The sequence below is a fragment of the Macaca thibetana genome, chromosome X (assembly GCF_024542745.1).
Source record: "Macaca thibetana thibetana isolate TM-01 chromosome X, ASM2454274v1, whole genome shotgun sequence".
NCBI classification, from domain to species: Eukaryota; Metazoa; Chordata; class Mammalia; order Primates; family Cercopithecidae; genus Macaca; species Macaca thibetana.
Window position 1 is genome coordinate 134809340 of NC_065598.1, and position 12677 is coordinate 134822016.

General features: G+C 38.1%; 1 protein-coding gene across 1 annotated transcript in view; it reads right to left on the reverse strand.

Moving 5' to 3' along the window:
• LOC126946749 (phospholipid-transporting ATPase IG) overlaps positions 1 to 12677 on the reverse strand; it is a 159714-nt gene that overhangs the window by 46869 nt on the left and 100168 nt on the right. The window contains exons 2-3 of the mRNA XM_050777417.1: positions 9087 to 9206; positions 2097 to 2186 (exon numbers count right to left, since the gene is read on the reverse strand). Of these exons, the coding sequence (XP_050633374.1) occupies positions 2097 to 2186; positions 9087 to 9206 (210 nt within the window). The remainder of the gene's footprint in view (positions 1 to 2096; positions 2187 to 9086; positions 9207 to 12677) is intronic.

A 12677-nucleotide genomic window follows, 5' to 3' on the forward strand; every position in this document is an offset into this window, starting at 1 on the left:
CCAAGCTCTAAAGATATTGCTTTAAACAAGATGGAGACAAGTCCCTGCATTCATGTAGCTGGCAGCTTATAGGAAAAAATCGGACAGTAAAACAAGTGTGTAGATTCTGAGGCCTGAAGGGCAAACAGGAGTTAACTAGACGAAAGGTAGTTTTCTAGGCACAGTGAACAGTATATGCAGGTCTCTAGGAAATAAAGGAAGCCAGTGGCAAGAGGGAGTGTGGTGCGAGATGGGGCTGGAAAGGGAGGCAGGAGCCAGACTGTGCAGGGCCCTCTAGGCCAAAGTAAGCTGTTCATTCTTTATCCCACAAATAGCAGGAAATCCTTGAAAGTTTTAAGCAAGGAAAGGTCACATGAACAGAAGTGCATTTTGAAAAGATCATTCTCACTGCTCTGTGGAAGATGAATTAGATAGGGAACAAGAGTGAAGGCAGGGAGTCTATTTAGGAGGCTATTGCTGTAATCTAGGTGAAAGATGATGGCTTGGACTAGAGTGTTAGCGGCAGGCATGGAAAAAAGTTCTATAAATATTTAGGAGGCAAAAATGGCAACAGATAGAAGTGCTTATTAAAGATGTCTTCCAAGTATCAGGTTAGCATGTCTAGGTGGATGTTGTCATTCACTGAGACAGGAAATACTGAAAGAGAACTAGATTTAAGGAGGATGATCTTGAGTTCAATCTGCCCTCCCAACTCGTTGACTCTCATCTCCAACCCTCAACCAGGCCTGCCTCTATCATACACCCTGTGTTGTAGATACAACATATACTTCCATGTATGCAACGCTTCTACATGGCTCTGTGACTTTAGGCAATCTCTTCCCTATCCTTGAAATACCAGTTCAGCATTCTCCACCAGGTAAACCCCTTCTAATCCTTAAAGGCTCCGTTCAGATAGCATCTATTCTCTGAAGCCTTCTCAAATTCCTCTTGGGTAGAAAAAAATGATAACTTACACTGTATACACAAAGCATTCTGTTCATGCTTCTTGAATGGCTTTACTACATTAAGTGAATATATGACTGTTAATGTGACTGGTCTTCTCAGCTATAGCATAAATTCCTTAAGAGGATAAAAGCTATATCTTGATCTTCATTGTACCTGCTACCATTTTTGTTATCTGTCCTACTGCACAGCACACAGTAGGTGGATGAGTGGTATACGTTTGCTGAACTCAAATGAAATGCGCTGCCCACCAAGTAGAATGATTCTTTCAAGCGGAATCCTCTAGGTAGTTTATTCTGTATCTGTAAGACATCTGACTATGGATCCAGAGGAGCTCCTTTTCAAATCTTCCATCATTCAGGATTAAAATAGGCTCTTGCCCATATTATATCCCAGATTGATTTTAAGTAGCAAGGCTAAATTCAATTACAGTACCATTTACTCAAAGCCTCAAAGTGGGTAAACAGAAGCACTTAGCATCAACAGGGAATTTGAGCAATTTCAATGGGATTTTCCTGCTTCATTTAAAAAATGAAATGAGAAAAAAAGTACCTTTAATGTAGTAAAATTATCAGGGGTAATTATGGCGACGAAAAGATTTTAATAGCTTACAGATTTAAAGATGGAAGATGCAATTTAAACTGTCTAAAATTTAAAACACAAAACAGTAGAAAGAATACAGAGAAGCAGATTGATCTAACTAGGCTCTCACCCTTAAAGTGAGTAAATGAATGAGGGAGAGCAAAAATGGTAATCAGGAAGATGAGTGAGAAGTTTCCAATTAGGCTGAAACTGGTATGTAACAAAATAAAACTATTAGTTTGAACTATTTTCAATTTTGATATATTCCATTTCATTTAATAGTACACAATACACGTCGTCCTAGGATGAGCAAAGATATGATATCCATAAAATTTCAAAGAAAGTAACAATGAAATAAAATCTCAACAGGTTTTCTAGTAAAAATGCAACTTTAGAAATTTATAAAATGATAATCTTTAAATATTACGTTTCTGCTTTAAGAAGTCATATTATAATAAACTCTGGAATGTCTTTCTTTAATTACATGGCATTTTAAGGTTAGAAATAGACTGAAAATTTGTTTAAAGCAATCAAGTTTCTAAAAGTTAAGTGGCTGTTTAAGGAGCTCTTACCTGTACAAGGAAAATTATGAGAAAATAAAAATTTGCAATTCTTCTAAACTGTTCAAACAGATTCTTTGGGAGAAAATTCCAAAGTGTATACTGTAAGGGAGGAAGAAAAAAGAACACTATTATGAAAGAAACTTGAAAAATCTTAATAGTAATGACTGATTTTGAGTCCACATTATCATATAAAGTGATATTTAGTATGTCCAACACTTTGAAATCCAAATCTCACACATATACATCAGCATATATTTAGAGACATTTTCCCAACACTCAGCACAGTGCCTGGTACAAGGCAGACAATAAATTATTTGGATGGCCAGGTACAGTGGCTCACACCTGTAATTTCAGCACTTCAGGAGGCCAAGGCAGGCAGATCACCTGAGGTTAGGAGGTCAAGACCAGCCTGGCCAACATGGTGAAACCCCGTCTCTACTAAAAATACAAAAATCAATCAGATGTGGTGGTGCACACTGTAATCCCAGCTACTTGGGTGGCTGAGACAGAAGAATCACTTAAACCTGGGAGATGGAGGTTGCAGTTAGCTGAGATCTCACTACTGCACTCCAGCCTAGGCAAGAGAGCAAGAACAAGACTCTGTCTCCAAAAAAAAAAAGCCTGGGCAACATTGTGAAACCCCACCTCTACTAAAAATACAACACTTAGCTGGACATGGTGGTGCATGCCTGTAGTCACAGCTACTTGAGAGGCTGAGGCACGAGAATCACTTGAACCCAGGAGGCGGAGGATGCAGTGAGCTGAGATGGTGCCACTGCACTCCAGCCTGGGTGACAAAGCAAGACCCTGACTCAAAAATAAATAAATAATAAATAAATAATTTGGAGGAATGAATGAACACATTAATTTCTGGCTCAGCTAACCTCTGGAGTCTTGATGATCATAACAGATACCCCTGTGAATCATTCTGTCCCCTATGAGTACCTCCAATTTCCATGACAGCTGGGAAGGTGTATACACAACCCTGGGCCATGGAGGGCTTTCATTTTAATCAACAACATACCACTCTGGCCTGGGCTTTGGTAATTGGTAATAGGTAAAAGTTTCATGCTAAATTGCACATGGTCAGAAGACAAGAACTCTTAGGCCAACTGTCAACCGCAGAACTCTTAGGCCAACTGTCAACCATACTTTGTCCCTGAAACCTTAGGGTCAAGGACTGAATCATTTAAAAGTGACCAAAAAATGTTGAATTTTTCAGATGACGTAGTAAGACCAGAAACTAGAAAGAAAGAAATGTTTCTTAACCTAAAAAGCTAAATTTATATTTGAGAGTTCTGCGGTTGACAGTTGGCCTAAGAGTTCTCGTCTTCTGACCTTGTGCAATTTAGCATGAAACTTTTACCTATTACTAATTACCAAAGCCCATCCCAATTATCTGTATAATATGTGAGAACATATCCTTTAATAAGAGGTGACTGAAAAGCCAAGCTGTAGAGCACGACTTAATATACGGGAATTTACTAACCTTTCAGTTTAAAAAGGCTTATAGGCTCAAAATTTAGGGAATCCTCCGAGAAAAAAGACAAAAAGAGGCAAGTATATTCAGTAGAACAGCTGCATTACAACCAATAACCAACTTAGAAAATGTTCTACCTTGGAGTCCAAGAAGTATGTTAGGGAAGATAATTTTAAAATAAATGCAGAATTGTGCATGGATGTACATCACTTGGGAGAAGGAAGTCCACGCTTTTTATGAGATTCCCAAGGTAGCTTGTGACCAAAAACAGAAGTCACTCAAAACCACTGATCCAGTCACTTTGAAGCTGACATAGGTCAGACCAGCATTTTTAACTATCCCAATTATTTAAAATGAACTTTCTAAAACAATAAGCTAAACTCCAACAATAGGCTAATGGCTGAGCTTCTGGTATGTTACCCTTCTGTTCCCAAATGAAAGAGATTTTAATTAATCAAATAAGCATTACAGACAGAGTCATCTGTAAAAGGTGATATAAACACATCAAAAGGGAATACTTTTGTTGTTGTCGTTTTTAAGTCCCAACTGTTAGTTTACCACTGTTTTATTAAATGAACTGCTTCCTTGAGGAATTCTGATTATTCCCTTCATAGGAAATGACTGCCCTCTTCTCTCTTTCATCAAGTCATGAGCTATTATGAGATCAGGGAGCATGTCATAAGTCGCCTTACCACAGGTGCCTAGAACGATAGCTAGACGATAATTTAGCACACAAAAGGTATACAAGAAATCTTTATTAAAACTTGTGCCCTAGCCATTTACTCTACTGGTTTACCTAAAAGGTAAACTTAGTTTCTAGTACATCATTTTTACTATAATACAAATGTAAGATTTTAATGCAGACCAAGAGAAGTCTACTTTTTAGAGTTTTCTAACTAAAAGTGAAATTGAGTTATAGCCATATACATCAAGTTATTCAAATTAACTTGTTTATCTAAAAAGTAGACTCTCCAGCTTGGTCAGTTGCTACAAAAAAAAAAAAACAATGTTATCTCAAGCATGACCTCCATGGCAAAAAAAAAAAAAAAAAAAAAAAAAGTTAATCACAAGAAGAAAATGTGTATAGCAGTTTTTTAGACACAATGATGAGAATTCAGTTTTTGTTACAAGTTAGTTCTTGCTTGGAGACGTCAGTAAACACTATTTATTTATTTATTTATTTATTGAAACAGAGTCTCACACTGTCACACAAGCTGGAGTGCAGTAGCGTGTTCCCAGCTCACTGCAGCCTCTGCCTCCCAGGCTCAAGCAATCTTCCCGCCTCAGCCTCCTGAGTAGCTAGGACTACAGGCATACACCACCATGCCTGGCTAATTTTTGTTGTTGCTGTTTGTTTGTTTGTTTGTTTGGAGACAGAGCCTCACTCTGTCACCCAGGCTGGAGTGCAGTGGTGTGAACTCAGCTTATTGCAACCTCCCCCTCCCAGGTTCAGGCGATTCTCCTGCCTCAGCCTCTCGAGTAGCTGGAATTACAGGTGCGTGCCACCACACCTGGCTAATTTTTATATTTTTAGTAGAGACGGGGTTTCACCATGTTGGTCAGGCTGGTCTTAAACTCCTGAGCTCAGGCAATCTGCCCGCCTCGGCCTCCCAAAAGTGCTGGGATTACAGGCATGAACCACCGCGCCCAGCCAATTCTTGTATTTTTTGTAGATACGGGGTTTTCCTTTGAACCATCTCCCAGGCTGGTCTCGAACTTCACCCGCCTCAGCCTTCCGAAGTGCTGGGTTTACAGGTGTGAGCCACTGCACCGGGCCTCTTTTATACTATCTTTAAGTGCAACTATAAACTTAAAAAGCAGCCCAGACATTTAGAACATGTTTAAAACTACTTATACAGAAAACACCAGCTTTGGGCTGGGCATGACGACTCACGCCTGTAATTCCAGCTACTTGGGAGGCTGAGGCAGGAGAATCACTTGAACCCATGAGGCAGAGGTTGCAGTGAGCTGAGATCGCGTGCCACTGCATTCCAGTCTCGGTGACAGAGAGACTCTGTCTCAAAAACAAACAAACAAACAACGCCAGCTATCCCAGTACATACAATGCATTTTATATATGCTTTGTAGTGGATTAAATAATCTATACACAAGTGTGGTCACTAAAGATGAAATTAAGTGAAAAAGTTGTGGGTCACTGCCTCAAATATGTATCATCTAATTTAACTTGAAACTAAAACCTTATAAACTTACTAAGCAAATTTCCCAAAGGAGGAAAGTTGAAGAGAATCTCAGCTTTGAGAGTCAACTATTTCATTTAAGCAAAAGGAGGCTTTAGAACTTTATTTGTTTTTACCAGTTGTTTTAGCCAAGATTTCCAATTTATCATTAAAAATGCCGATGATTTAGCATTAAAAATGCTGATGAGGAACTTAAGACTCCAAATAACTTTTAATGTGTCTGAATAGCAGCAAAAAAGAAAGAGAAAAGGGTAAAAATAAAGTAGCAGATATTTAAGGTAATAATAAAGTTAGCAGTCAACTGCCCGAAGAAAACTTAGGAAAAACTCTTCTGGACATTAGCCTAGGCAAGTAATTGATAACGAAGACAAAAAAGCAAATGCCCAAAAACCAAAAATAAACAAATTAAAAAGCTGCACAGCAAAAGAAATAATCAACAGAGTAAACAGACAATCTATAGAACGGGAGAAAATATTTGCGAATTATGATTCTGGCAAAGGACTAATATCCAGAATCTATAAGGAACTCAAACAGTAAGAAAAAAAAAAAAATCAACTCCATTAAAAGCTGGGCAAAGGGCAGGGTGCAGTGACTCACTTCTGTAATCCCAGCACTTTCAGAGGCTGAGGCAGGGGGATTACTTGAGGCCAGGAGTTTGTGACCAGCCTGGCCAACATGGTGAAACCCCGTCTCTACAAAAAATACAAAACAAAAAAAATTAATTTCTAAAAAAAATCTTAAAAATTTTTAAAGGAAAAAGAAACACACAACAGATAAATATGATGGAAACTAAAGATCCTAAAATTTACAGCAGAGTACAACCAATGCTCCTTTTGCTAAAGAAGGGAATTTCCAAGTTTTGCACCAGCTACAAAATTCTGGTGATTTCCAAAATCCCTGCAGAGCACATTAAAGTTTGTGAGGCTGTAGAGGCCAAATTTTTCTAAAGAAAGTATTTGTGATCCCAGGAGATTTAAAAAAAAAAAAAAAAAAAAAAGCATTAGGCCGGGCGCGGTGGCTCACGCCTGTAATCCCAGCACTTTGGGAGGCCAAGGCAGGTGGATCACGAGGTCAAGAGATCGAGACCATCCTGGCTAACATGGTGAAACCCTGTGTCTACTAAAAATACAAAACATTAGCCAGGCATGGTGGCGGGCACCTGTAGTCCCAGCTACTCAGGAGGCTGAGGCAGGAAAATGGCGTGAGCCCGGGAGGCGGAGCTTGCAGTGAGCCAAAATCGTGCCACTGCACTCCAGCCTGGGTGACAGAGCAAGACTCTGTCTAAAAAAATTTTTAAAAATAAAAATTAAAAAAGCATTAATTTTATAAGCAAATAAAATTTAAAGTAGGTCAAAATGTTTGTCTTCAGTGTTCCCTGCCTTAACATTTATAATGTCACATTACTAATGGTATTTGTAAATAAAAGCAGCATCCAATTAAGATAGTTATTTTTATGACTGAAGGGTGGAGAAAGAAAATCAACACTTGCTACAAAGTTGGAAGGCAGCTAATGTATTCTGTAAATGGTATATTTTGAAAAAATAATATTTTTATAAACTCTGGTATAAATACAAACAGCCAAGACAATGTGAGGAAGAAAAAGTCAAATTATGACATTGTTGGTCTTTTCGGAGTAGACCTGAAGGCCTCCATTTAGGAGACAGTATCCCACACATTCGAAACACATGAATCTGAGGAAATCAATAGTACTACTCAGATTTGTAATACTAATCACAGAAACACAAATAACAATAGCAGTTAGCGTTTGAGTTGTCACCCCATGCCAAGCACAATGCAAGAGGAAAGAAAAAAAATGAGGAAGGAACCCAGACAGCACAATGATGTAAAAAGGGCTCTTTATTCAGAGCAACTAGAACTTATAAAGTAGTTCTACTCCTGGTTTTATTACTGTCTCTGCTTGGTGACCATGTGACTAAATTTCTCTGGCCTTGGTTTCTCCATCTGTAAAGTCAGTGAGTTGAACAAGATAACCTCTTAAGATCATTTAGCTCTACAAGTCCACAATTCTGAATCAAAGGACTACAGACCATTTAATTGGATACAAGGTGAGCCGAAATTTCTAGTAAAAGAACTATTCACTATTTTAGGCACAAGTACGTAAACCTCTGGCTGAGAATAAAATTTCTGCCACTAGTGTGTAAGATTAACAGGAAATAGACATTTTTATCCAAAATAAAATGTTCTATAGGCCGACAGATCTGTTCATTAGGCAACAAAATTTTCACCTGTCCTGACCATATTTTACATGTTAATCTCCCAGATAAAGATGATCACTACTGTATCACCACCCAAACGAGAAATTAAATGCATATTTGAAAACCAAAATGTCATATATTTGTAAGGAAGGGCATAATTTTGTGTTTCAGGTTCTAAGTGATTACAAGTATACAGTGAACCAAATGTCACCAACTTTTATCTCTGCCTTGCCAGGGCACATGAGGAAGGGAGGAAAATCTTCAAGATCTCTTCTATTCTACTAGAGATGGCAGTAGGCCAACCTAGCACCTAACCTGGTCAGCCAGAGGTAAAGACTAGCTAAGTAACACTTGCAGAATGATGACTACTGGGTACTAGGAGCTATAAGAAGTGGTTTCACAGAGTATTAGTCCCATTTCACCAATGAGGACATTTAGAATCAGGGCGATTAATTTGGCCAAGGTGACGCAACTAGTAAGTGGCTAGGCCAGGATTTAAATACAGGTGTTCAAACTTCCAGGTCAATGCTCTTAGTCCTACACTATGCTGAAGAAAGAGGTATTCAAACGGTGACACAGCTGCAGTGACTTAACTCTTAACAGATCACAGGTGAAGCAGTGTACTGAGCATCATGCACCCTTTGGGACAAAGGAGTGTATTAATACTTGAGAAGTGGGACGGGAGGTAGAGGGGTTGGCAGGGGAACTAGAAAGAAATGCAAATGAAGACATTCCAGGACAGCTCTCTCCAAAAGAATGCAAATCATTTATATCCTAGTTCATCCATTCAAGAGTAATTCAGGAAGCTTTGCACAAGTAAATAATAAGTATTTTTAGCACACTTTAAGGTTTAAAGTAATATGCATAATCAACAAGCACTGTGAATCATAATGGAAGGCAAGCGATTTCACCTATAACAAGACAAAGTGATTTTTTAAATAAACTGTTTTTCAGAGGAATACTTACTATAGCTGATATATGATCCGTATACATGCACATACATGTACACATATATAAATGCATGTTTCCTCAGAAGCATAAATTAGAATAAATGCATTATCTGATTCACTATATGAACATCTATTGAGTTAAAACAAAAACTTACCTTAGATGAGACTATTCTATTATCACAAAATCTTTGTGCAACGTAAGCTTCTGTTCCCGAAACTGAATGATTGCCAACAAACACTGTGCGTGTGCCAACTCGTTTCTCTTCTCCAGCACACTGACCAAGAGAAAAGGGGAAAAATTCAGTTTTTCATCACATTTCTCCACACTTCTACCAAGTCCAGCATTCTTGTCTAAGCATGTTGGGCTATAATCTGGGGAGAAAGCAGTAGGGAGACGAGAAAACCTTGTTATGGAATTCAAAATCCACTAAGCTCTTACTTGCTGACATAGTAAAGATTAGTAAAAGTGCTGTTTGAACCAACTGTTCTGAGGTCAACAGTGCAATTCTAAAATGATTAAAGAAAGTACCCTAGAGAAACAATATTTTTACTGCCAATCATTTTTCTTTCATCCACAGCCCAAATGAATCTTAACCATAACCTTCACTAGCAACACACTAACTCAGAAGAATGGACTGGGAATATTTCATTTATTATGCAACTACTGAGGATAACCTTTCAACTACCTTACTAGAGAACAGAAAGCATAATGCAGATTACTTCTAAATGCAAAATAATTGTGTGTAAGCGTAAAGGTCAGAAATAGAATGGCTGCCTCTATTGAATAAATGATCAACTTTTTATAAAAAGAAACTATAATTATTTGGCTTCACAGGATAGAGTTTATTTTGCAATCTCTCAGAGTCTTATTGTTGTAAAGTTCCATTTCACGCAATATATTTCTCATGCCCATTTTACATGTTTAATAAGTAGACTCACTGAATCTACAAGTTTCAAGATTGGGCTCTATTTTATCCCACCCTTTAATTTTGCTGAGGCCTCACTCTCTTCGCTTAAATCAGGATAATACCCTTTTCTTATATAAATTTGGGACAGTCTCCTTTTATGGTACTGTATTACCATATCTGAGACTACCACATATTTAAGTCAAAGGATGTATGATAGAAACCAATATCCATTTATATATTCCCATTATTTTTTAGAAATATAATTCCCCAACCTAAAATGTTTTAATATATGTAGTCACAAAGATTTTCCTTCCTTTCAATGATCTATTTAAAGGTCAAAGGTATAAATCCCACCCTCAAAGTAATCATTTTAAGCAAGACTACTTAGAACTTGCAGTCTTCCAATTATCTACAATGTCTGAATGTACTCCAGTCTGAATTTGTGCATCTTATGTAGATGGTATGTATAAAATTATTTCTTCGTTTAAAAATTAAAAATCACCCCAAAGTATAGATAAAACCTCTTTGCCTTGCGTTTTCACTTAAGCTTATGGTATTGCCTTCGAAATTTGCAAGGAATCATGCAAAAAGTAACTGGGACAAACTGAAGTAGAAGAGAGACTCAGGCTGTATATAACTGGAAAGCTACTCTGGCATGTGCTAAGGGAATTTGTGGGATCCCTGGAGACCTGGAAAAAGTCAGTTAAGTATCCATGCTGGACAGCTTAGTTATTTATCTGCCTGCCCAAAGACAAGGCATTTGAACAACTGATTGTCCAAGGTCCTTCGCATGCTAAGAGTAAATGATTCATAGGTAAATTTTCACACAGTTCCTGGAAACCAGTAAACAGTATCTTTACCAAGTGGTAGCTTTGATTTAGGGGCTTACTTCTCTGTTTGCAACTGTAATATACAGGTTCTGACACAGCTCACTGATAAGAGCACCAAATTTTCCATAATATCCATTTTGTAAAACTTAAAAGTGAAAGTGTGTGCACCTGCCAGATGTATAGTTTATCTGGCTTCACCCCAGCTCCAACCTTCTGTTGCAGGTTAAGGCCTCTCTGTGGTCTCCACAACAGACCTGACTCTTATAATGTACCAATTTGAATTATAGAAAATGCCAAGTTCACGTATACACCGCAATTTGCAACCTTTAATTTAATATTCATATGGCTGTTTAGTTTTTCACACAAGGAAGAAGTGGCTACAGAGTAAATGAGGCAGATTTACCTTTTATACAAGTTCTTAGTTAATTCTACAAGTGGAAAAGGGAAAGAGGCAAAGGAGGTAGAGAATCAGTGAAGTAGGATAGGTTGTGTGCTGTCAATATAGATTTTTCCCCTCAATTACAGCAACCACTGATTAACTTAAAACAAAAATGGACTAGTGCCTTCCCAATTCTGAATTGTCTTCTACTGAATTGTCTTCTACAATCTGTGCCAAAGAACAAAAGGAGAAAACAATACAATTTTTTTAGGCACACTGATATTTTTATGAATTCCCTACATTTGAATGACATTTCCAGTTTTACTAAGAGCTTTCCTCATATATTATCTCTCTGATCTTTTTTGAATAAGGCCTAAATGACCTCTATCTCCATTAAATTGGAGAAAATGGATTGAAATTACTATGCAGGTTTGGGGTTTTGTGTGTGCAGATCCCAGCAGTGATTGCTGTTAGATGATGAAACAGAACCCTGAAAGAAGCAGCAGAATGTCTACTTCTGAGCATTTTCCAAAATAGCACAGTCTCTTTACCCTAAACAGGTTTGGGTTGAGAAGTGCCTGAAGACTGGGGGTGGGGTAGTATGAAGTAGGTGACTTTTCCATGCCTGTTTCACCCTAAAAGCTGATGAGACTGCAATGTCTGGTGGAATTTCCTGCAACTGTATAATAATATTTGGTTCACGTAAAAAATTGCAATGTTGAACTCACATAAATTTCACCACAACTGCCCACCTGCTGCCAATATAGAGTGTTAAAACAGTGGTGTTAGTTCCTGTGATTTTGAATAATGTAGGTGTCTTTGCCAAAGCAGAGAAACGCTAAGTAGAAATCATTTTTAAAATTCCCATTTGGATGGCACGCAGTGTAGTCTGGAGTGGGAGTGTGTGATTCCTGGCACCTCATAATGAATTGTAATTCATTAGGAGTCCATCCTGTGCTGAACTGCTTCCCATTCAATTGTCCTTAAGAACAGCATTTCTTAAAACTTGAAATATGCTGGTACTGACTCTATTTTAATGACACATCACACTATATAATAAAGTATGGGCCGGGCGCGGTGGCTCAAGCCTGTAATCCCAGCACTTTGGGAGGCCGAGATGGGCGGATCACGAGGTCAGGAGATCGAGACCATCCTGGCTAACACGGTGAAACCCCGTCTCTACTAAGAAATACAAAAAATAGCCGGGCGAGGTGGCAGCGCCTGTAGTCCCAGCTACTCGGGAGGCTGAGGCCGGAGAATGGCGTGAACCCGGGAGGCGGAGCTTGCAGTGAGCTGAGATCCGGGCACTGCACTCCAGCCTCGGCTACAGAGCGAGACTCCGTCTCAAAAAAAAAAAAAAAAAAAAAAATTAAAGTATGGCAAATATTTTAAAATGTTTACAATATATGAATTAACAGAGAAAGCAATGTAAATTTCTTTCTCAAGATAAAAATCAACCTTTTGTACTCCTAATTTATACCTCCATAGTATAAACTGAATACTGTAAAAAAAAAAAAAAAAAAAAAGGCAAGTAATTTATACTCCAAAATGGCCTCTCAATAAAAATCCTAACAGAGTAATCATTTAACTGGAAAATCCTATGTCTTTGCTAGTCATAAAAAAAATGAA